The 26,043-nt window shown below is 47.7% G+C and overlaps 1 protein-coding gene across 3 annotated transcripts in view; it reads right to left on the bottom strand.

Moving 5' to 3' along the window:
* Window positions 1-1,480: 1,480 nt before the first annotated feature.
* Window positions 1,481-26,043, bottom strand: part of TSEN2 (tRNA splicing endonuclease subunit 2) — a 37,162-nt gene continuing 12,599 nt past the window's right edge. The window contains exons 5-12 of one of the 3 annotated variants that reach the window (XM_036869007.1): window positions 21,054-21,579; window positions 19,822-19,899; window positions 13,929-13,979; window positions 11,702-11,840; window positions 5,526-5,562; window positions 4,272-4,383; window positions 3,134-3,223; window positions 1,481-2,253 (exon numbers count right to left, since the gene is read on the bottom strand). In XM_036869007.1, the coding sequence (XP_036724902.1) occupies window positions 2,194-2,253; window positions 3,134-3,223; window positions 4,272-4,383; window positions 5,526-5,562; window positions 11,702-11,840; window positions 13,929-13,979; window positions 19,822-19,899; window positions 21,054-21,579 (1,093 nt within the window). In that variant the 3' untranslated portion in view covers window positions 1,481-2,193. The other 2 variants (XM_036869005.1, XM_036869006.1) reach the window with 2 other exon arrangements.

Raw genomic sequence — 26,043 nt, 5'->3', positions numbered from 1 at the left:
AAAAGCTGGAGCGACACTATATTGAGAAGGGTGATCATATAAAAGATATAACCTTGGCCAAGTACGTGCGTCCCTTTCCTGTGTATGGTTTTTGCACTGGGTGGGTGACAAAGCACAACTTGTGAAACGTGTGGGTTCCACAAAGTCTCGCAGTCTTCTGGAGCATGGGAGCTATTTTTATCAAGCTAGTGAGATTCGTGTACGGAGGATGCACAGCCAGTCAGCGTGATGCCACTGAGCACATGCTGGTACAGATGGAGAGTTAGGAAAGTGACGGGGAGCGAGGATTTGGTGATGGACTTCGGATTTAAAGCAAGCCTGGAAGGTCTGGGAGATTTATGTAAGCCTGACTTCAGCTGCATGTAAGGCTGCAGCAGCTCCCCCAGTGAACCCCTGAAATTCCTGAAGGTGGCTGTATTGCAGAGCAAATTTCCGATCTTGATGAACCTGAGCTTTTTTTTTTTTTTTGAAAACAAAGCGCATGGCCTGCTACACTGCTACACGGTGTTCAAACCATACACATGACGCAGCAGAATCTTTCACACAAGGCTTCTTTGACGGAAGACGATGCTTCTAGGCATCCTTCTAGAGCTTTCAGTTACAGATAATAACTGTGGTCTTTCCGCTTTCATACATCTTTAATGTAGCCTTTATTCCAAGGAGTCACCACAACCTTCAAAGCATATCAGCTGATGATACAGTACCTAGAGAGCTGATAGGATGACTGAACTTTGATGAAGGATTCATGGCAGAGTTTTTACCATAAAGGCATTCGATGCACTGATTAGGCTTGGAAAGGAGTGTCATCACAAATGATGAATGAAATAGGAAAGAAACGGCTCTTGAAATTTTTTGCTGACTTTCAAGGTTTTGATAAAGTGATGATTCAAAGCCAAGTCTTCTGCTGTGTAAGGAGCCTGGAGTAAGCAAGGCGGACGGTAAAAATGCTGACCAACTATTCTCGTCACTAATGAAGAGCAAAAAGGTTGCCACAGGCTCTTTCAAACTGATGGCTTTACTGGTCTGAAACAGGGAAGGAAGAGGAGCTCCATCACCTGGATGCCAAATCTTTAAGATGTAGATCATGCTGATGTAATGGTCTGGCTGCCAGAGCAGGATCGTGAGGAGAACAGAGGCAACCCCTTAAACACTCAACCTCAAGCAGAATCTTCAGTCATCAGGAGCTCTAAGCCCAAGGTCAAGGGAATGCAAACAGAGGCCCATTTTGGTTTTTTCATCTCACAGCTTCCCAAGATGGTTCTTAGTCATCCGCTTCTGGGGTACTTGGTGTCAAGGAGAAGCCTGCCCGCCAGTGATGTGAATCTGGGCGCTGGGTGGATCTCAGACGTTCACCGTCCCCTCCACCCATCCCCCCCACCCCCGCTGCCCCTCAGGCAACTCTTCATTGTCATCTAAACAATTTAAAAAGGGCTTTGTTTACTGTATTTTACCAAATATTAATTGCATTCACTATATATCTCCATTCATTTTTTTCACCACATATTTTTATTGTATAACGAGTTCAGTGAAGCAAGATACAATTCTTATCTAATCCTGTACAATATTGTTGTGTACTCTACACAATGTGCCCACCAATGAGTTCACTTGAGAATTAAATAATGAGGTAACTTGTTTTAAAATGCTTCCTATGATACAGAAATCCTTGGTAGACAGTAAATGGAATTTCCCATGTTTGCGAAATTGGCTGAAGTTCCTGGAGAGCTGGACACCTGTGGACAGAGGCCCCTCTTCCAGGACAGACTGGACGTGGGTAATCAGAGAGGCAGGTGCACAGAGGTGCCCTGAAAACTGCACAGCCGCCTGGAGAGAAACTACCATTTCAGGTAAAATCAGAGAGTAACAGAAGTTGCCTGTTGCTGGGAGAGTCCTCTTGGGACTGGCCTAGTCCAGCGCCCTCGCAGAAAGGACGAGGCCCCGAGGTGAGAGGCCCGGGGTCAGTGAGTGACCGATCCAAGGACAGAACCTGCAGTCCCCGCACAGGGCTCTTCTTCCCTGTGTAATTTTAACTTTTAACACGCTAACACTTTCTGGTGCTGGGAGTGCCACGCCCTTTAAAACTTTTACATTAATGGGCAATTACAATAAAAGGACTCTTTACCTCGCCCTGACCTTGGCTTATACAGGAGACTCAGTAACATTTGCTGGTGAAATCAGAACCCTGAGGCTGAGTTGTTAAAGCTCGTCTTGATCACTCCTCTCCCGTGAAGAAACCCAACGGCTTAGAATCACCTCCTGCAACCAATCAAAATACAAAGGCGACTGAATTTCAAAAACAGAGATGAACGAACACGAACACGCCAGGCATACAGCAACGCAGAGACATTTTGTAGCGAGCCGTCTGTACAAGGATGATATCTGCTCCCCATTCCTTGTCACTAAACATTAGGAGAAATGTGAATGTAGCAAACCTTATGTGGAAACAGCATCTACAGTAATCACCCCAAGATTTTAAGAGCCACCCTTGCTGTGGTTTCCTACCAGCACATTTCAGGAAGAGGAGCGCTGGTGCGAACCCAGTGTTCAACACAGAACCAGGTCTGTGACGGTGCCGGCGTGTCTGGGTCAGCACGGGGAAGGGAGACGTGGGTCTGGACTGGCATTTTATGAAGAGCTAACCCAGTGGGTGTGAGCAGGACAAACAGGGGGACGAGGCGCTTCGGCCCTGGAGACCAATGGCCGGCCTGCTGCGGGACGGGCAACTGGATGGCGGATCGGCAGTCCCGGCGGAGAAAATCCCGCCAGGAAGATGCGGGAGCCTCAGCCCAACACAGGCCCCCAGCAGCCAGACAAGATGTTCAAGGAGGCGGCGAGCCAACAGCGACCCTTGTCGTTTCAGGGGCCGAGACCCGGGAGAGGTCTGGGCTGCTCCCGGCCGGCTGTGAGGGCGGTTTCGGCTGAGTGCCAGGGGCAGAAACCAGAGGACGTCACAGGACAAGAGGCCACAGGGTTAAGGGGGAGCGAGGCTGGGCTCAGAGGGGAAGGACCTGAGAGGGCTCTCGTCGCCGAGGCGAGGTGCTTTTCCTGTCCTGTCTCGGGACCACAGGTTCCAAGGGACGCAATACGCTGGGCAGAGCCTTTGTGACGACATGAATTTGTCTCCGAGTTCACCTACCTGAACTTTAATTTGTTTCATACATTCTGGTGACTCCATTTCTTTGTCAGTCATGGCGGAGGGTTTAATCAAATAGCACAGCATAAATTCCTATTGAGACATGAAAAACAAACTCCGTATCCCACAAAACAAATACAAATCTGGGCAGGAAACGCGGCCGTCTCCACCCCCTCTCAGTGTGTGCTACTCGAAACTCACAAAGCATGTCCGTTTCCTCCCGGGAACGTAACCGGGCCCCACTCTAGACCAAAGACCTGCCGTCCGCTCATCGTTGACATGACAGGAGAATGCAAACAGAGCATATAATATGCTGATTATAAACACAGCATTTAAAATAGTCGATACTGGAAACAGCTTAGACCGCTATTTCTCCAGGACAAAGCTACTTTCACAGGATAAAGCCTGAGCAACGTAGCCTGCACCCAGGCAGCTGCCATCTGGCCCCTTGCTGGCCCTTCCGGCCTCACTGCCCTGCACGCCTCCAGCAGCTGTGGGAAGGAGAACTCAGAGAATTACTGAGTAACACAGAACACACAAAACTTTCATTCTTTGTAGTCCTGGTATGAGACGAAATGTCCCTCCTAACTTGATGGCAGTGGGATATAGGAGAACACAAGCGGGGCAGTCACACGGCTCTGGGTTGGAATCCCAGTTCTGCACATGAGCTGTGTGATCTTGGATTTGTCACCCAACATCTCTGACTCTGACTCCTCACCCTTCGGATAAGGATAGTAACAGGGTAGTGAGAAAAGACATAAGGTGTTTAGCGATAAATATTAATTCCCTTCCTCTCTCTCTTTGAGAGACCTGCTACCTATGCAAACAAACATGTCAATGTTTTTTGAGTCATCTGTGAATGAGTGGGAGTGGATTCTGAGCACGTGCTGGCTGGGCTTGCCCCCGGGAAGGAAGGCAATGTCCACTGACACCCATCACCATGGGAAACCTCGGAGCTCCGTCCCTGGAGCTGTGCACCAGCTGGTGGGGGGAAAAACGGCGAGGAGGACCAGCTTCCAGAGCTTCGTGCACATAAACGCTCTGCGGTCCCCACACATGACTCTTATGCTTCTACCACAATTAAGACGAAAAATCCAACCATTTAAATGACACGTGAACCCCAAAGCTGATGCGGTGTTACCTTGGAGACACTGACTGAAACTCTGCTCAAGGCAGCCAGGGACCGCCAGCTGAGAGGTCTGCGAGGAGAGCCCTCAAAACGGTCATCCACCAGCTCGATGATGACAGAGTAACTGGAAAACAAGGCAAGGGTGTTTTAAAAATAAAAAACATGAAGTCAATCCATTTAAAAAGAACATTGTTTGGGACTTCCCTGGTGGTCCAGTGGTTAAGAATCCACCTTCCAACGCAGGGGACGTGGGTTCAATCCCTGGTCGGGGAGCTAAGATCCCACATGCCACGGGGCAAATAAGCCCGCGTGCTGCAACTACTGAGCACGCAGGCCACAACTAGAGAGCCCGTGTGCCACAACTACAGAGCCCACATGCTCTGGAGCCCAAGCACCACAACTAGAGAGAAGCCCGAGCCCCACAAAGAGGAGACCGTGCATCGCAGCGGAGGATCCCGCATGCCGCAACTAAGACTCGATGCAGCCAAAACAAAAAAAATAAAATAAATATTAAAATAAAATAAAATAAAAAGAACATTGTTTGTCCTACCAAGAACGAAAATACAGAAAATAAAACACACAGCATCTGATCCTGAATTCCCCTAGACTACTACTGGGAAAAATATTAATGAAAAACTCACACTTTACATTACAAACTATAAGCCTGATTCAGCACTTACAGGAAAGGAACAGAAGTATTTCTCCCAACATGAAAGCCATGAATTCACTCAACTGTTTAGATTATAATACTCACTGATATGAAGATGAATAATTACTATACAGTAGTAACTACATAGATTAACTCAATGTTTAATGCTAAAACATAAATTATCCTGACCTATTTATTATTTTATAGATAGTGTAACAACTTTAACTTATAAGGGACAGACATATAGTATCTATTCCTATTAAGCCAGGAGGAATTTGACTCTAATTATTTGTGTGCCTCTGAAAATTAAATTGGGGCTCAGAAATTTCCTCCTGTCACTTTAAGCCATTAACTTATATACAATTCACTCCAATAAATCATGAGCTTGGGATGAACACACACACACTGATATGTACAAGATAGATAACCAACAAGGGAACTCCACTGTATAGCACAGGGAACTCTACTCAATATTCTGTGATAACCAAAATGAGAAAAGAAACTAAAAAAGAATGAATATATGTGTATGTGTAACTGAATCACTTCGCTGTACAGCAGAAACTAACACAACACTGTAAATCAACTATACTCCAATAAAAAAAAAATTCACTCCAAACCTTGCGTGGTAAAATGGAGGGCCTTTTCGGTACAACACTGCAAAGAAAAAGAAAGAAAACGTATAACCACTCGAAATCAAAGTCTCATTTTATACTTATAAAGTATTTTCTTCTCCAAAGGCACACAAACACCCAGTGCTCTGTATGTGGGTAACCTGCAATACACCCTGTGGTCTATTTTTAAAACCCAAACTGTTTTTTCCCCAGAACAAAAATTAGCAAAGCAAATCTGTTGCCAAGACCCTAATACCCTCGTCCCACCCGCACCCCACAAATGAATTCCAAATCCAAGTATAAGCAATTTTTGTCCTGTCTCTTGTCTTACACTCTCCAGAGAGTCTGAAATCATGTCAAGCGTGTCAAGTTGGTATAATGCGGACCAACATTCAGTTATTCATTTCAATCTTTTGAATCGTTATTCAGGGTCTGAGCTCCTCTGGCCGGTACAGGATAGGTGCTGGTGCTAAAGATGAATGAGACTCATGCCAACTTTTAGGAAATTCAAAGTCAAGTGGGGAAAAAGTCACATAAGCACACACGCCACTCGGAGACCCGCCTGCCCACCTCATTCAGTCTGTGGAGGTCAGAGCGGCTGGCCGGCGAGGAGCCCGGGCCAGGGTCTGCCGTGGACCGCGGAAGCGCAGGGGAGCCCTCAGTGGCGCACAGCCTGTGGCAGGGTGCGGAGATCTGCCCACCAGATCTGTTTGCTCTCTCTCCAGGCACGTGAGAGACCCCGTATCAGCCTCCCAAGCAGCAAGGAGTGGCTGTGTGTCATGGGGCACTTCCAGATTGGCCCAGAAAACCCTCCCAGGCACCCAGCCTGTGCTTGTTCCTTTGTGAGGCTGAGTGAAGCTCGTGGGACCACGAGAATAAGCCGGGCCCCTGCAGTCCCTGTGGGAGTTGGTCCACCCACCACTCAGACACTGGCTTTGGACTTCACATGAACAGAATTAACTCCTAGTGTTAATTAAGCCCATGAAATCTGGAGTTTATATGTAACTACAGCCGCAGGAATTACCTTAACTAACAAACAATTATATCCATGAGCTTGTGCAAAAACCAAGGCAGAAAAGCTTTGTTTCCTTTGAGGAACTGGCAGAACTTTTCCTTTTGGGCATGAACCCGGTATTTAATCATGTTTCTCTTTAGCTCATGCACCACGAGGTCAGAACCAGTTTAGGACCCAATGGATGATACAGTAACCCTTCACATGTATTCTCCATGGTCACCTTTCCTTCTTATGAACATATTTCCTATTTAAGTTGTATTTAAAGTATTTGGCAAGTCAGCTCAAATTCACTGTGTAAGGGCCCACATTTAAGTAAATATCTAAACACCCATTTCTCAATTTCTGGGGATGTGGTGCAGTGGAAGGAGACCCTGTACTGGGATGAGACTGAATTCGGGGCTCCGGTTTGGCCTGATCTCTGCCACTCCTGATTGTGTGGCTTTAAACACATTATTAACTTCCCTGAGCCTCAGTCTCCAAAATCATAAAATGAAGACATGAGGAGAAATTAAAATCTTCTCTAGCCCTCATATGCTATTATCTATGATCAGTTACACATCCTTCACCTAAGATGCATCTGGAAAGTCACACAGCTTGAAAGCAGCTCTGACCCCCAACTCGGGCCATTCAGATGCCTGACTACGATGGAGGTGCAACTTAGGGGTTAAAAGCATAAACATGGCATCAGTGAGACCCCAATTCAAGGCTCAGCAGTGCGAAGACCATATGATGACACTCGTGCTTCAATCTCCTTATGGAAAATGGGGGTAATAATGCAGGTGGAGGTGCTCGAAAAGTTACCCGTGATAATAGTGATAACGATGGTAACAGTGTATTCAGAGGGAAAAATGAAATAGTTTTACAAAAATGCCTCCCAAGTAGAAAGATGAAAGCTTCAGAAGTCTAAGAAATAGTGGGTATTTAAAAATAAAGTCTGAATGAAGAGAGAGAAGAGAGGAAACGTGCTTTCTTACACTAACACCAGATGTGACATGCGGAAGGAATGACAGAGTCAGAACACAGTGATCAGTGCAGTAATCACTTCGGGCAACCACTGTAACTACTAGGGAACCAGATACTCAGTGTCACCCTACAAATCGCTTGTGAACTACAAAAGGAAAAGTGCAGACACCCGACAATGGCTGCCCTAGCAAACGAATGGCATCACCAGCAGTAGGACAACCTGACATCAGGCACCCCTGGACGTGGCCCGGTGAGGACACACATCACCCGTGCTTGCAAAAAAACGGCAAGCCCGAACCTAACCACGAGGAAGTGGTCAGACATACCTAGACTGTGGGACACCCTACGGGACTCTTCAAAAAAAGTCAACGTCACAGAAAACAAACAGGTGGAGGGACTCTTTTAGATTAAAAAAGACTGAAGAGACTGCAGTGGTTGAATGGTGGCCCCCAAAAGATATGTCCACGTCCCAATTCCTGGGACCTGTGAATGTGACCTTGTTTGGAAAAAGGATCTTTGCAGAGATTGGAGGGATGCAGTCACAGCCAAGCAACAGCTGGCGCCACCAGAAGCTGGAAGAGGGAAGGACCGGAGGGAGCACGGCCCCGCCAATGCCGTGGTTTCAGACTTCTGGCCTCTAGACCTTCTGCTGCTTTATGTCTCCCAGTTTGTGGTCATTTCTCATGGCCTCCCTAGGAAACTAAAAGTGGTAAATGCACTCAATGTGATAAATGAATCTTGAGTGGAGCCTGTCAAAAAAATCAAAAACAAAACAGCCACAAAAGACACTGTGGGGGACAAGTGGGAAAACTGAAATACGGACTGGATATTTTTGATGATATTATATTACTGAATAATTAACTAATGAATATTAATAAGTAATCAATAATGAATTATTAATTATTCTGATTAATAATATTAATGAATAATTCTGATTTCTCTTAGGTATTATATGATGCCATAATTATGGAGGAGAATATTCTCAGGAGTTGCATGCAAAAACATTTATGATTTAATATGGATTATGTGTGCACATGTGGAAAATGTTAACAAAAACATTTAAAGTCTGATTAGAAGAATAAGCCAGGAGGGTGGCTTGGGAAAGAACTGAAGATGGAGATGGGAGGATGGTGCACCTCCCTGCTCTGTGAGGCGCACGGGGCCCCAGTGCCTGTCCCCGGGGGCAGAGCCAGCCACCAGCTCTGGGCCGATGCCACGACCAGTGACGGTTCTTATGCTCTGGACATCCCGTAACTCTGCTGGCTTCTAACGGCTCCCCTCCTCCTACCTGTTTTGCAACTTCTAATTTGCAGGGAGCTGGGGAATCACATGATCAAACTTAGTCCATGTGAACCCAAAACTGGAACGGGTGGGAAGGAGGCTCAGGAGTAACTAGAACTTCGGGTTAAATCAAGTTAAATCAACCAGTAACTGCGTGTGTAAGACAACAACAGAAGCCTGGAGTTGGTTTTCGGCTTTCTGGCTGGCAATGTTACTCAGGTGTGGTGGGAAGTACACAGAGCTGGGACCCAAACAGCCCTAATCTCTGTACTTGCCAGCTGTGGGACCCTCGGCAACTCCCCTGACCCTTCGAAACCTCAATTTCCTCAGCTACTGAAGGAGGTGAGCGCCACACGCCTCACAGAGCATGAAGATGAAATAAGACCGGAGAAGAAAAGCACCAAGGCACCTGGTCACCATACGAGCCAGCAGCCACGGGAGCTTCTGGGGTGGGGGGGATGTATGGAAAGGCTCCCAAGTGATTTCTGGCCTGGTTTTCAGCACTGGGCAATCAAGGTCAACTGGGCCGGCAGCTGTGCCTGATTTGAGATCTTATCACCTGTTCCAAGTGCAGCTCCTGGAATGAAATCTGATTGACAAGACTTAGTCAAGGGAAGAGTTTCCCTGATAAGATGTGAATTTCCTAACGGTCCTTTGTCATGAGTCATTACCTCTGTGAGTAGAAACAACTGTTAAGGGAGCACGTCCTGGGTGTAGCCTGTGTGGGCAGTTCTAGGGTATGTGTGATCATGTCACTGGCCTTCAAAATTAAAATGATACTGTTAAGAGACCAGCAGCACCATGTAGCCGTGCCTGGAGAAGAGGTCAAGTTTAGGAAGCTGCTCCTCTCACCCCAGGCTAGCGCAGCTCCTGAATTCTCCCTAAAGCAGGAAATGTGAAGACACCCTTCATGGCACTGCTGGGCCAGAAACCTGGTCTCACGCTAATCACACAAGCAGCTCCAAGTGCACGATACACCCCTCCTGGGGCAAAGCCCTTGGGGAGTTGGGAAACAACAGCTGATGTATTTCTTTTCTTTTTAAAAGTCTGTCCATCTGTCTGTCCTTTCATCCAGCTTTATAAGGCAGTTTATTTTTAAATGAGGAAAGTTTTCTCTACTCACCATCCACAAATATGGCTCGAGTACTGAAAACACATGCAATAAGGTATGCTTACAAGGCACTCAACAGAGGTCCCTTCCCCCAGCAACGTTTTATTTTTTATAAAGAAGATGCTGTCTTATAAAGATGTTGTTATCCATATTACATGATGAGTGAATGGAAGCTCAGAGAGATGAAGTGACCTCCCTGAGGTCACACAGGTAGTAAGACATGGAACCGGTGTGAGCCCGAAGAGCTCTTTCCGTTACCCCTACCTCCTCAGAGCGCATCACTGCGGCCTGGTCGACTGGAAAGTTCTGCTCAGGTTTCGCCCATTCGGTGAGCACACTGGCCTGCCAAGCGCTCACACGGAGCGGCTATTCTCACGGGGCAGGAAAAGGAGAGCAGGGCGGGGAGCCAGTGACGGCAGTGCAACAGCTACGCCACTTATTGAAACGCTGTGACCTGTGGGCCACGCAATTATCTGGAAACCTGGCAAACTAATCTCGAGCTAAGCCCGATCATTCTGTCCGCAGGGCTGGTCAGGTCAGCTTCCCTAACTACTCTCTCTGCTTCCATCCCCGTCCCCCACCCCCCGCCCCCCGCCGTCTATCAGTAAGAAAGCACACAAAGGTCCCACTAAATCAAGTTATTGAATATAAGTCACTCCTTTGCTCAAAATCTCCCAAGACTTCCAATAACCAGAATAACACCCCGAGTCTTTGCCCAGCCTGTGACCGTCCCCAGCCTAACTCCCAGACATCACCTCACGTCACTCTCCCCCTGGGACCTCTAAGTTCTAGACGCACTGTCCTTGTGCTGCTCCTGAGTCCTGCCTCGGGGCCTTTGCACTGGTTGCTCCTTTGTGCCTCGGGTGTTCTTCCCCAGACTGTCAAGTGACCTGTTCCCTCACTGTAGTCACATTTCTGTTGTTGTTTGGGGCACATCTTTTCAGAGTCCTTTCCTAACCACCCTAACTTCCTGTTTACTCTGTTCCTTTACTCTGCTTTATTTTTCTTAGTACCCTGACATTACAGTACGTATTTATGTGTTTGCTTGCTTGTTCCCCCCCCGCCCCCCCCCAGCACGTGAGCAGCTCCATCCAGGCAGTTTTGTCTGTCTTGTGCACCTCTGTGTTCCTGACACCTAAGAAGATCTGGCTCACACAAGACCCTGAGCAATTATCTGGTGAATGAGGTGCTCACCGGGTCCCTACCCGCTCCTTTAAATAAAGATGAGGGAGGCAGTGCTGTGTAGAAGTTTCCAAGAGCCTGGGCTCCAGCATTCAAAGCCCAGGACTGTGAGTTACTGACCCTGGCGACTTTTAGGGGCAAATGACCCTTTCTCTCACAACTTCAGTCTCCCCATCAGAAAAATGAGGACGGTGAGCACTGATCTCGTAGAGCTGCTATTAGGATTAAACGAGGTCACGCACGTCAAACGTCTCCTACAATGCTTGGCACACAACAAGGGCTCAATAAATGACAGCTGCGATTACCACCACAGTTATACAATGATTATTAATGGTATTGCACACAATCTGCCAGATGAGACTACCCCAGAAGATAAGGGACTGCCCTACATCACACGATCACACACTAAATGAGAGGCGGGGGTAGGGGCTGTGGACTCTCTTCTAAGATCTCAGAGCGGAAGAGAGGAAAACATACCCTCCACCCCGATCCAAACATTCTTATCTAAGGCAGGAGGACATCTATCACCTCAGGAAAAAACAGCAACAGCACATATAACCAATTCGATTTTCACCCCAGGATCTGATGTGAACCCTGGTTCTCACACCTGCCAAGCCAAGAATCACTTACACAAGTCTGTTCCGTACTTAAGCCCCGCTTTGGGCACCCAGCCCTTGCTCCGGAAGTGATGGTACGCCATGTACGTAGTCCCGAACGTGGGCTGAACTACATGGAAGGTGTTCCAGAGCTTCACAATCGTCAAAGGCTCCTACAGTTGTTGGGGGAAAACAAAGCATTATGACGTATGTATCCACCCATTAACCAGGCGGTGAATCAACAACATCTATACTAAGTGTGAGCTGAAGATAAACAAACACGGTGCCCATGACGAAGGGTTTAACCACAAGATCCAGACCCGCGCTGTCCAGTGTGGCGGCAGCCAGCCACTCCCCTGAACTTAGATGTGCTGCCAGTGTAAAAAAAACACTGAATTTCAAAACTGAGTATGAAAAAAAGAATATAAATTATCCCAGCAATTTTAAATATGTTGGGTTAAATACACTATGTAAGTAATGTAAATCAATTTCAGCTGACTTATAAAAAAAAACCTTTTTAATGTGTCTACCAGAAAATTTAAAACTATGCATGTGGCTCCCATCTGAGGCTCCCATCATATTTCTACTGGACAGCACTGCCCCAGAGGACCTGTGAGAGGCCCCCTTGAGACAGCAACCCTGCAGACTGGAAGCAGCCAAGCAAAGCGGGGGAGGGCAGCGGAGGGGCTGCTGGTGGGAGAACAGTCCAGGCAGAGGAATGGGGGCGGGCCGGGTGTCCACCAAAGCCAGAGGGCGCGTGTTCCAGCATGCACAGACCCTAATGGGTAGCTGCGGTATGTCAGGCCACGTTCAGAAAAGCCAAAAATAATTCTGTAAAAGTTTTTATAAAAAGATGTTCCATTTAGTCTTTGAAACTAGAAAGTTAATCTCAAGGCACAAGTTAGTAATCCAACTGCTTCAAAGGGAATTTTGTTTCTAAGGTCAGACTTGAAGACACTGAGAATGGTTCAGAGAACATTCTGATGTGTCAACACAAAAACACAACAGGAAAGACCAGGTAAGATTGGAAGGTTTTCCACTTCATTTCAGCGCTGAGTAAAACGACCAGTCCTTCAGTTGGTTTACGGATCAGTCACTCAATGAGACTTGCTCAGTTTGTCTCAGCCTGAGATTTTAACACCATAAATATGAGCTAGAGTTGGGTTTTTTTGTTTTTACTTTTCTCCTTTTTTTTTAAAAAAAAAACAGTTGTTCCTAAGGTGGAAACTCCATATGTGTGTGGTCTTGAAATCCACCCCCCCTCCAAAACAAGCAACAGTCTTGTGGAGAAGGCTGAACTTCCAGCTTGGACAGCCCACCAAGTTTCAGAGGCTATGGGTTCTTCGGAGCAGCTGGAACGCCCCGACAAATGTCAGTGAAGGCACAGGGGAGGAGGTGGGGTGGGCTAAGGATGGCCCCCCTCTGAGACAATGGGTCACCTGTCAGCCAGACACCCGCTTCCAAACCACTGGAATACTCATTAAGGGGACTTACACAGTTAGAAGCGGATGAATGACAAAATACGTACCCCCAACAACAGAATAAAATGTATTTTCTCTGTTCTAATGTTCTGCTTAACTTTTTCATCTTAATTTTAATTTCACGTGAATTATTCTGAATAGGTATTGGATTCACATGGTCTAAAATTCAAGAAGTACAAAAGTGTATGGTGAAGTCTCGCCTTCCACCCCCCCAATTCCTCTACCAGGAGGCAAGCATTGGGATTAACGTTCTGCTAAGGGCAGCAGGATACAGCACAAAATCATGGGCTTTGGAGCTGTCCTGACAGAGGTTCAAATACTAATTCTAACCAGACCAGCTGTGTGACCCTGGGTGAGTTACTTGTTTCCTGAGCCTCGGTTACCTCGTCTATAAAAGTCTTTACAGGCGCAAGTGAGGACTAGAATTACTGCATATAAAGCTCCTAACTCACAGCCTTTACCGAAGCAGGTGCTAAACATGGGTAGTTTCTATTTTTGCTGTTAATTTTTGGTACCGCTCTGACAGATTTCCTGATTATGTAAGATACTGCTCTCCTCCTAGTCTCTGGGAATGAAATTCAGTCTGAAAGGGTCAAAGCTGGCTTTTGCCTGAACAATCCCAATTCAGGACCCAAAGCCTAAACTTAGAGAAAAAATTCAATTCCAATTTTAACCAGTGAAAGTGGACACATTTGTATTAAAGCAATATGGAAATTACTACAACCTGCTTTTAACATCAGGGAAATTTTAAGTGGACTATGTCTGAATAAAACATCTTACCTTCTCATAGTAAATACTTAGACATCCCAGAGCATAGACCAGGAAGAAGGCCTAAAAACAGGGCAAGCAGAAAATGCTCATCAGAAACTGTTCCACGTTGAGAAATTATTTTACAGACTGATTTCTCTTTGCCTTAAATACAAATTAATGTCCGTATCACCATCCAAATTGTCACATATTTTTAAACATAAATGGTTCATTCAAACTTCAAGGATTAAAATATGAATGTCATAAAATGGTTTAGAGTCAGTACAAAACATTTCTATGAAATTTTCCATGTATTTTTTCTTTATTAAAACCACACAGCTAAACTGAAAAACAATGTAAATAGCAAAAACAACAACAGAAACCTTTGCTCATTGGATTTTCCTCTGTCAAATAGCCTTACTAAACTAAGAATTTATAGAAAAAAATAAGTAGAAAATTGTGGAACGTGGGCAACGTAGACTTGGTTTGTGTAAACCAAATGAGTTTCTTGGTCACTCTTGCTGTAAAGTGATTTCCGATCGAGTAAACCCCATCTTTCCATTAACTTCATTAAAAGGCACCATGTTTCACTCACATAGGGAGGCAAGAGGAACGGCAGACAAGGTCGGGCCCAGTTGAGTAAAATCACACTGACGTGGAAATAAAAATAACTTTCTGACAAAAACAAGACGATGCCAAGCACTGACAACAGCAAACAGGCCCCGGTGTTGGCTCTGCCCGGAGAAGAGGATTAGGATCTGCGTTCACGCCTGAACAGCTCAGGTGAGACTGGTCTGTAGCAGTCAGTGACGAAGAAACAGTGGCTCTAAATGCTACTTTCTTTTTTAACATGAGGATGGAAGATGAGATTTCAGGTATCCTGGAGGGCCCTCTGGTGCAGGTGGCAGCAGGAAGGCGGTCCCTGCCCTGAGCCCTCAGGCTTCTGTCCCACCACAGTGGTGCTGATGGCTTTTTTCCTCCCAGCCCAGGGCTCAAGACTCAAGAGAACACTGGCTGTGAAAGTGCAGGGCTTTTAAGCAGCGACAAGGTCCTGCTAAGGAAACACCTTCCTGACCCTCAGGAATTGCCCCAATCCAACCCACCGTCATCCTCTCCTGGCCACCTGATGACATTTCTCTTTACAGCAGTGTGGTCAGACTGGGGATCCTGGGGTCCCCCTGACCCTTGCAGGAGCTCTCAAAGTCAAAACCATTTTGTGAGATCAAGGCATTATTGGCCTCGTTCATACTCATTCTCCCCAGAGGCTCCAAGACACGTGACACCACAACAGACTGAGCGCAGCAGCACATGTGAGAATCCAGCGGACTTCTCTTAAGCCAGACCTTAAAGTCTTTGCAAAAATGAAAAACAATGCCATTCTTTTCACTGGATTTGTTTTGTTTTGAAACAATAGAGTTATTTTTAATAAAAATATTATTTATGTTAATGTATAGTGGGTTGATTATCATTATTTTAAAATGAGTTAATAAACACATATTTAAGTTTTCATTTTAATTTATAATTTGGTAAACACTGACAGATATAATCCACATAAAAATGCTCCTTGGGGTCCTTCAATAATTTTTAAGAGTACAATGCTTTGAGGACTACTTTATTTATTTATTTATTAAATTTTATTGATTGATTTTTGGCTGTGTTGGGTCTTCGTTGCTGCACGTGGGCTTTTCTCTAGTTGTGGTGAAAGGGGCTATTCTTCGTTGCGGTGCGCGGGCTTCTCATTGCGGTGGCTTTTCTTGTTGCGCAGCACAGGCTCTAGGTGCGCGGGCTTCAGCAGTTGTGGCTTGGGGGCTCTAGAGCGCAGACTCAGTAGTTGTGGCGCACGGGCTTAGTTGTTCCGTGGCATGTGGGATCTTCCCGGACCAGGGCTCGAACCCGTGTCCCCTGCATTGGCAGGTGGATTCTTAACCACTGCGCCACCAGGGAAGTCCCTGAGAACTACTGTAGTTCTACCCAGATCCAAATTAAGAGCTTCTCTGAAGATGCAGGTGGTTACCTGCTGGGCCTGCTTCTCTGGGTCCAGTGCCCTGATCCTGGCCGCCACCGCCTCCCACCTGGACTTCTGCAAAGGCCTCTGTGCTCTGGCCCCGCAGCCCGTCCCCTAGGGCAGCCTGAGCTACCTTCTCAGCACGTGAAGGTCCCTGGCTCCCAGGCGCCTCGTGGCACTCGCCCAGCGCTCTCCCTACAGGGTCGCTTCACTTCCGTCCCCGGACACACTGAGCTCAGTCCTGCCTTTGCCTGTGTAACTGCGGCTCCCACACCCGGAGTCAAAGGTCACTCCTCAGAGAGCTCCTCCTCGACCACCCAGTTTGCGTGACCCCGTCCCGATTGACTTCCTCAGAGCATTTATGTTCGCCTGAAAGTATCTTTCTTAGGTGTGTCTCTCCAGCTAGAACGTAAACTCTGTGAGACAGAAACTCTGCCTGCCGTGCCCCTGACCGAGAAGGGGCTCAATGCGTGTGCTGAAAGAATAAAGAAACAGGTGTGGATCCCGCCCACGGTCTGGAGCACGTGGTCAGGCCGCCCAGGGCAGGTCTCTCAGCTCCGTTTCCTCAGGGTGGACACTGCCCTGCTTCTCCTTTAGCTACTGGTGACAGCCTGCCCCCTGGTCTCCTGTGGCCCACTACTTATTAACACAAACACTGCTTTTTCAGATGGACACAGATGGTGGCCAAAAGGTGCAACAGAAAAGAAAAGGTGGTTCCTCAAAACGCCAAGTCCTGCTTTCCCTTTCGTTTTCCCTCAACTTTCCCTTCTGGGTTCACAGTGGTAGAACAGGAAGATAACTCTGAGATAAGCAGACCTGGGCTGAAATCTCATTAACAGCTTGGAAGTATCACTTAAACCCTCCCACCTCATCTAGAAAATGGGGATGATCAAGCCTTCTTAAAGATTTAATGAGGTTAGATTTCATGAAGACTTAAACGACCATGCTGGGAGTTGCCTGGTGGTCCAGTGGTTAGGAGCTGCTTTCACTGCTGTGGCCCAGGTTCAATCCCTGATCGGGGAACTAAGATCCCACAAACCGCAAGGCACAGCCCACCCCCCACCCCCCCCAAAAAAAGCATGCAAAGCACCTAACTGCTCAATTCACTTCCGTTTCCCTGCCTTTCTAAAAAGATACTGTAGCTGGGAAAGGTTCAATCCAGTCCTTGCCTAGGAAGAGATGACCTCCTGGTATCCATCAGAATCTAAGTTCTTCAGAAACTTTCCATTATCAGCAAACACACATTTCCTTAAGAACTGATGAAACCAAAGCCTCGTTTTTAATTGGCCTAAAATGGCTTTTATGAACCTATGCAAGCTGCTCTTAGGCACTTATTATAGATGGGGAGGATCTTAATCCAATGGAGTTGGCTTTATTTAGAATTAAGTCATCAGTAGACCGGGGAGGTCTGTGGAGGCTGGAGACTAGCCCCTCGAGAGCTCATGAGTAAGTTTTTACTTGATAGTACTAATAAGATGGACGGATGAGCTTAATGATGGTTTTAACGTCTTGTCACTAAATCTGGTCAGGGCCTGAAGCGTTAACATGAAAAACAGCTCTCAGAGACAGATCTCTAAGTCAGCTCGGTGTTACCATTCTCAAAACCTAAGAACCGCTTTGAATCACCACAGCAGGGCTGCCCGTGTTCCTGAGGGACATTTATGGAAACATGTTACACTGTACGGGTGGTGCCACCAAACATGGGTGATTCATCCAAGGAAACCTGCCAAAACAGAACTGGGAAGCGGAGCCGGGTTTAACTGCACGCTCCCTGGAAGCTTCTGCAACATGTCTCCGGAATGTTCTCAGGAAGCGAGCGGCCTCCAAGAATGAGAACCACCTCATCTCCTGTCTCCCATCACTGTGGCATTCCTTCAGCGGGTGTGCGGGAAGAGGGAGCAACAGAGTCAGTGAAAAGCACCAGCTGGTCACCGCCTGGAGCAGTGAGGCTCAGCCCCCAGCTTCTGACACCGAAGCCTCGCCCTCCGCCCGCTGCTGCCGCCCCTACAGCCGAGAGGCTGGCTGCCTCCTGACGGCTCAGCCCTCCAGCCTGCCCTCACCCGGATGCCAGCTCTGGTCCCTGCCACTCCCCTGCACAGCCGCCTGCAGTGCCCCGGTGCCACCAGGACCAGGTCAGACCCCCTACTCGTAGACGCGCCCTCCGTGATCTCCCCTCCTGGGCGGCCGCTTCTGGGACCACGCTGCACGCAAGGGCCTGCCGTCCCCCGTGTCCACGTGGCAATCCCCTATCTACCCTTTAACACCTGCAGGTACCACCAACCCTGTAAAGTCTTTCCAGGTGGCTCGCATCCCTTTGGACCCCACCAGTTTCTGTGCCCATCCCACCTTGTACACATCCATTTAACAAATACTTATCAAGCGCCACAGACGTCAGACGTGGGGCACGAGAGGAGCAGCACTGGCACAGCCCACGCACCACACGGTGCCCATCGCACTGAGCTGCAATCTTTGGCTGTCTTAGGACCAGAGCCACGTTCTGCTTATCTCTGGACTGTTAGGACTCAGCCCAGTGCCTGGCACATAGGCAGTCCCTGCTAAACACTGATTGCAAGAGTTCCAAGCAGCCACTAAATAGCTTTTACAAGTGACTTAATGATGGTAATAACAGAAACAGCAGGCACAATGCTTACTGAGCATCTACGATACACCAGGCACAGTGCTGAAGCCATCACGTGCACTATTTAATTCCAGAACATATTATGAACAAGGTGTTACATCACTCTCATCTTACAGAGCAGAAATCTGAGGCTCAGAGAGGTCAGGGACCTAGAGGATGGTGTCCCCAGCGCTGTCCAACAGAGTAGCCACGTGTGCCTGCTGAGCATCTGAAACGTGGCTGGCACAACCGAGAAAAGAATTTTTAATTTTGCACAATTTTAATTAGTTTAAACAGTCACATGCGGCTAGTGGCTACTGTGTTCAACAGTAGACTAAGCTGTCTCATTTGTAAAATGAGTAGATGGAGTAAATAAATCCCAACATCCTTTCCTGCTCTGAGAGCCTGTTCTTTGTACCGCTGGCCTCACTGCAAGGAAGGAAGCACAGACTAACAGGTGAAGAGAATACGGAGACACAATCACTTCTCTGTGAACACATCTATGAAATGACCAGCGTGGACGCTTTCAACAAGCACTGCCTGAGACCAACAGATACGCCAAGCACTGAGCTAGCTGCTGCAGGAGCCTCCAGACAGGCAGGAGCACCCCTGCAGAAGGGCACAGCCAAGGACAGGAGACAGCGGAAGGGGCGCTGTCGTCAAATCCGGGTACAGTACAGACATAAGCAAAAAAGCGGGGACTGATGGCCGCGTGAACACAGGACCCAAATCAGACGGAAAATACGAGGCAGGTTTAGAAAGCCACTTGCAACAACTTTTGAGAATGCAGTAAAGGGAACACGTGTTGGTAATTCTGCAGAAGGAAATACCTAGAATCCATTTACGTAATGAGCAGTCACTACATGACTCGGGGCATGCGTCGAAGCCTGTGAAAAGCTGGTGAAACTCCATGAATATGCTAAAAACCACTACACACTTTAAAAGAATGAATGGTATGGTATGTACTCCGTGTCTCAATAAACGTGTATGTTTTTTAGAAGCTGGTAAAAATTAGTAACACAATATTTGGGCAATCTGAAACCTTGATGTGAAAAGAAGTGCTCAGACAACCCCCCTGAAACCTCTGTGGGATGATACGGGGCAGGCCCCCCGCAAATGGACATCTTAGAATCGATGAAATGAAGGCCGAGGAGTGAAACGCAGGCAGGCCGACTGTGGACTCTGCCTGCGGCGACCTCAGTGCTGAACCGCACGCAGAACTGCATTTTGAGGCGGACTCATCTATATGCCGTTGCCCGGGCCCAGAGACCGACAGCTGAGAAGATGACATGCCGGGAACATACCTCTTCCAGGCTGAGCTGCAAGTACTCAAAGATCCTAAATGGATTTCTTCTGCATATCAGTCTCTTTTTTGGCGACAACTGAAGAGAAAAATAAAATACATACAGAACAAATGGAAGCACTACATGTTACCTGGAGGAGGGTGCATTTTAAAACGAACGTTTTCTTCTAAATTTCCCAGATTCACATTTGTTGGATTAATTCTGTTAAAAAATAATTTATTTATGTAGAAGAGTAAGTTTTCGTTTTTCTACTACAGCTGACCCTTGAACAACAAGGGGGCTGGGGTGCTAACTCTCCAGGCAGTCGAAGGTCTGCACGTAGCTCACAGCCAGCCCTGGCCCTCCACATCTGCACTCCTTCCTATCTGCAGATTCAACCCACCGCAGGTCGTGCAGCAGTACAGTATTTACTACTGAAAAAAATCCTCTTTCATAAGGGGACCCACATTCAAACCCATGTTGTTCAAGGGTCAACTGTATTAACATTTTGACTTAGTTCCTTTCTTTTATCGCCCATGAACTTTTCCTGCCGTTGTGATCATTTTGTTGGTCAGTTTTATGTGTTGCTTTTTTTCACCCAACTGCACCTCACGAGCATATGCCTAGGTTCTTAATGAGACTTCATAAACTCCACTCTAAAGGCGAGATATTTCTTCAAACGGGTGTTTCTCATGTTACTTAACTATTAGACTGTTTCTCACTTTTAGCTGCTACAGGTGATGCTGGGGCAATTATCTTGTAGGTCCCTTAATGAAGTGGACCTAGTCCTGCGCCCAGGCTCCTCCTGTGAGGGCTGCCCGCCCCACGTGAGCCCCTGCCCACCGCTGCACTCAAGACTGCGTAACTACCGTTGCATTTCTTACTCTCCCTGGCAAGGGAGAGAATGTTACTGGACCTGATTTACTTTACGTGTTAGGTTATGTATTACAGATATATGTTATTTAAATATTGTGTATATATTCATATATTTTTTAAAGTTAAGCTATTCACTGACTTTGAAGTTTCAGCTGAAACAGCCCTCACGACGACTGAGCCCTCAGGGCTGGGACCCAGGGCTGGCTGGTGCCCTTGAAGGGTCTGCAGTGTGGGTCCTGCACCAGCTCTCACATGTCCCGGGTGCTGAACACGGGCCTGCTACTGGTTCCGAGTAAGGGACATCCCTGTTGGCCAGCATCTCCTCTGGGCCAGACACAGATGGCTCTGGAGGAGGTGATCTCTCTCCTTCTACTTACGTCCCCACCTGGGGCGTCTTCCCTCTCACTCGCGTCACACACGACTTCCTCCACCAGCACGTAGTGGTGCTCAGGCCCTCTCTCCCTGGCCGGGACCAGACCCGCTCGTTGGTTGCTGTCTCCAGGCTGAGCGCCAGAGGGCGGGAGGAGAGCATCGTGTTTGCCGCAGTGGACGAGGGGCAGAGGAGCGGTGACCTCCGCCACGTGTTCATCGGAGCCGTGGGTAGGTATCGGGTCAGGCCCGGAGCCCTCCTGCAGGCGGTCTGATCGCTTGCTGGGATCCTCCAGATCACGCGACTTTCCTGCAACCCCATTCGTGGCAGAAAGTTTCTCTCTATCTTCTGTGCCTTCCGTTTTGGAAACCATTTCAGAGTTCAGCTCGTTACACAACTGGCCCTCTTCATTCCTTTGCAGACAAAGATGCTGAAGGGGCCTCGTGTAATCCTCAAGGAGTCTACGCGCTGTGCTCTCATCCTGGCCTCGTCTTCGCATGAGGTTTGTGGCCCATTCCACGCTACGCTGATACCTGTCAAGTAGAAATTCTGTTAGTGACAACACTTAAATTTCAATATTTAAAAGACAGTGGAATGTGTGAAAAAGATGGGAAGGCAGTATATCAAAATGTCTATAGTTCTTCTCAATGATGGGCTATAGGTTGTTTTCGTTATACTTTTTTGCATTTTCTAACTGCTCTGCGATAATTATTTACTACTTTTTTTTTTTATTTTTTTATCTTTGGCTGTGTCGGGTCTTCGTTGCTGCACGCGGGCTTTCTCTAGTTGTGGCGAGCGGGGGCTACTGTTCATTGCGGTGTGCAGGCTTCTCATTGCAGTGGCCTCTCTTGTTGCGGAGCACAGGCTCTAGGCGTGCCGGCTCAGTAGTTGTGGCTCACGGGCTCTAGGCGTGCGGGCTCAGTAGTTGTGGCGCATGGGCTTAGTTGCTCCACCGCATGTGGGATCTTCCCAGACAAGGGCTCAAACCCACGTCCCCTGCCTTGGCAGGTGGATTCTTAACCACTGCGCTACCAGGGAAGCCCTATTACTTTTTGTTTTTATTACACAGCTTCATCAATTTGCTTAATTTGAAAAAAATGACCCCAGTTTAACAAAGTGTGAAAATTTATGCAATTTAAAACTGGTGGACCAAATGGTTTAGGTAAATTTAAAGAGAAAATGGCCATCCTTTGTCAGGGTTTGTTTTGCATTATTTTCAATTTTGGATGTCATGTTTTCAGATATGTATCTCAGTCATAGCAAAAAGTCTTTGTTTAGTATTGGAAAGCAAAATGAGAATTTTAATAAACATTTTTCACAGTACAATACTTACTAATGTCTCCACTGTGTATGGAAAGAAATGATTATAGTTACATACACCCAAGCATCTTAATAAAAAAATGGCCCTTTTTTCCATAATTTTCAAAGTATATTTTAATGAGAAAATACATGCTTACTTTCTTAAACTTGAAGGCAAGCCCTGAACACTTCCCAAGTTACAAAAAGTTACAGGCAAGACAAAAGGATTCTGCCTATTGAAGCAGCGTCAACACCTGACAAGGCTGCTGGGCTGCGTCATGTGACATAAGACGCCACACGTGTGTGGAATCTGATCCGCAAAGGCGAAAGACATTGCAAAACTCAAGCACTTTTTGCCTCCACCTACAGCAATCAGTCTGCAAAGCATCGAAGAAGACACGTGGCTTGTGGGAAGACAGATGTCACTTTTCTCTTCACCTTGAGTATCCTGCCTGTGTATGGATGATGGGATATGTCATAGTCTATAAACTGATAATTACACACAGTGAAGCAAGGAAGCTGGCTTCTGTTTTTTTAAAAAATAAATTTATTTTATTTATTTATTTATTTTTGGCTGCGTTGGATCTTCGTTGCTGCACGCGGGCTTTCTCTGGCTGCGGTGAGCGGGGGCTACTCTTCATTGCAGTGTGTGGGCTTCTCATTGAGGTGGCCTCTCTTGTTGCCAAGCACGGGCTCTAGGCACGCGGGCTTCAGTAGATGTGGCACGTGGGCTTCACTAGTTGTAGCTCGTGGGCTATAGAGCACAGGTTCAGTAGTTGTGGCGCACAGGCTTAGTTGCTCTGCGGCATGTGGGATCTTCCTGGACCAGGGCTTGAACCCGTGTTCCCTGCCTTGGCAGGCGGAGTCTTAACCACTGCCACCAGGGAAGTCCCATTTTGCTGTTTTTAAAAAAAAGATCTGTGGCTGATTAACCCTGATTCATCAGAACAATCTCCAAGCTGTCCACACCCTGCTTATCCTACACGGGGATAAGCACGCAGCCCTATATACTGGGGACTGTACCTTAGATGTAAAGATTAAGACCTGGCAAGGCTGCTCTACGGCTACAAGGCAGGACGGTGCAGTGATTACACACGTGGACTCTGGTCCTGCACGTTTTGTGTTCAGCCCTCTGTCCCTCATAACTGGGTGACAAAGCCAATGACTTAACTGCTCTGTGCCGTTTCCCCACCCCTAAGATGGAGATAATAGTACTACTACCTCATAAGGATCACGTATGCACTCCTTTTTATAATCAGCATAAAACGTAGCTGCCCAGCGAGCAGCAGGGTGTCTCCTCTCCTGTATGAAAGGTACAGCCTCTCTCATGTGCAGTTAGAAGGACTTTCATATGAGAGATCTAAAAGGATCTATGCTCTTCATGTCACCTGTAACATTGGCTAAAGCCTTCATGGGTCTATGAATCTCCTGTGTCTGAACACAAATTTTCGTGTCATGTGTATTTTCCTGGGGAAGGGATCCACAACTTTCATCAAATTCCCTGATTTAAAATATGTGAAAGAACCACAGCATTAAAGGTTCAACAGTTCCCACTTTGAGCAGGAGACGTGGAACTGAGAGAGAGAGAGAGTGCGAGCGTGCACACGCACACAGGTCCCCGCTCAGCTCTTTGCAGCAGAGCGGTCAAGGCAGATGTGAGTTCAAGCCCTCACTGTGAGCATGAGGTTCTCGTACCAGCTACGTGCCCTCCCCTCCAAGGCTCGGGGATAACTGTACCTGCCTCAGGGGGCTGTGCAAGGATGAAAGCAGAGGAGATATGTGAAGTGCTCAGCACATAGTAAGTGTGCAATAAATATTTGTTACTTTATGACTGTGGGATTTTTCGGGGAGACTGGAAAAACAAAATCATTTTGACTCAATACCTATTACATTTAAAAAAACAAATGACATTTTAATGGACGGAAACGTACACCTTAATGAATCGCTCTTCGGGAGCAGGGGCAACCGTGTGGGTCGAGCACTGTGCCGGATCTGGGTTCCGGAGCTGGCTCTTCCGTGATTCTCGGCTAAGCCACTCAGCACCTGACACCTTCTGCTCTTCTGCCGAATGCCGGGATCACACCGCTTTCCCGCCTCTAATGACCTCAGATGTTTGTTTATGGAAGCTTAATGCAACAGCGGCTGCTAAAGCCTGTGGAAGAAAGCCTCTGACTCAGCCTGTGATCGACACACGGCAACGGGGCACAGAGCAGAAGCTGTCCTCTCACTGGCTGGCGATGCCTTAAAAAGTCCTGCTGTGATTAACCCTGAACACTGCTGGAGAAGCAGCAGGAAGAGAAGAGTAAAACGTACAAGTTGGAAAACATAAGGGGAGAGCAGGAGGAGGTGGTAGCTGCGATGAGAAGCAGCCAAGGGCCGGGTGATGCAGACCCGTGCCGGGGCCCCAGGAACACCGAGCGGGGCCATCTGAATACAGCTCAGCTTCTCAGGTGCCTCTGCCCTCAAACACACCTCTTCCATTTGCAGCGAACATCCTTCTTCACCTCTGGGGTGAAGAAGGCCAGTAATTACTGGCCTTCTTCACCCCAGAGGTGAAGAAGGATGTTCGCTGCAAACGGAAGATTTGGGACCTCCGGCCTCCAGAACCGTGAGAATAAATTTCTGTTCTCTTAAATTGCCAAGTTTGGGACTTCCCTAGTGGTCCAGTGGTTAAGAATCCATCTGGCAATGCAGGGGATGCCTGCTCGATCCCTGGTCGGGGAACTAAGATCCCACGTACTGTGGGGCAATTGAGACTGCACGCTGCAACTACTGAGCCCGTGCTGCAACTACAGAGCCCACGTGCCGCAACTACAGAGCCCACGCGCTCTGGAGCCCACGTGCCACAACTAGAGAGAAGCCCGCGCACCGCAACCAAAGATCCCGCCTGCCGCAACTAAGACCTGACGCAGCCAAAAAAAAAAAAACACAAAAACAAAAAATCGCCAAGTCTATGGTACTTTGTTACGGCAGCCCTAGGAAACTGACGCAAGGGTCAATAAAATTCCTGGAATGTTGCACATTCTACAGAGCTTACCTGAGGGATGACCTTCAGATCGGGGGGGGGCGGCAGTCTCCCCCAACAAGAACCTCACATATTCAAACGGGCTTGCTGCCGTGTCATCTGTCCTGCCAGCCCGATCGGAATGCGGTTCTGAGGAACGGGCTTCTGCTGTTTCTGCATCCTAGTGTTGGTTGCAGCAGCCTGTCTACACTGCAGTCCCCAGTGGAATGGGGGCTCGGCCAGGTCTTCTCAGGCCTCACGCCGTCCCCAGCCTGTGGCTATGGCCAGAGCAGCCCCTGAGATCTCCCAGGTGCCACTGCCTCTAGGGCACTCCCTGGCCGTGGGGTTTCAGAGCATGAAAAGGAGCTGTCAGATTCTGTCAGTACGTGCCAGAAGCAAGATGAAGAACCACTGTAGGCTTGAGCGGTTTCAGAAGGCTTCATGGAAGAGTTGCAACTTGAGCTGTCCCGCAGGGATGACGAGCGTTTAGAATGAGGAACATTTACTCAACAAAATCCTACCAAGGGAGCGCTGGGTGTGGGGCTGCAGAGGGGAACCAGGCATGGTCCCTGCCCTCTGACAAATGACAGTCTAAGCCCAGTGTGTGATGTAAGGCACAGCGACAGGCGCCAAGGCAGATTCTGCGGGGGCAGCGGAGGAAAGGGCGGCGCGCAGACGCCCCAGGAAACTGGCA

The sequence above is a fragment of the Balaenoptera musculus genome, chromosome 11 (assembly GCF_009873245.2).
Source record: "Balaenoptera musculus isolate JJ_BM4_2016_0621 chromosome 11, mBalMus1.pri.v3, whole genome shotgun sequence".
Classification (NCBI taxonomy): domain Eukaryota; kingdom Metazoa; phylum Chordata; class Mammalia; order Artiodactyla; family Balaenopteridae; genus Balaenoptera; species Balaenoptera musculus.
The sequence above is the reverse complement of the archived record's forward strand: the minus strand, read 5'-3'. Positions and strand labels throughout refer to the sequence as shown.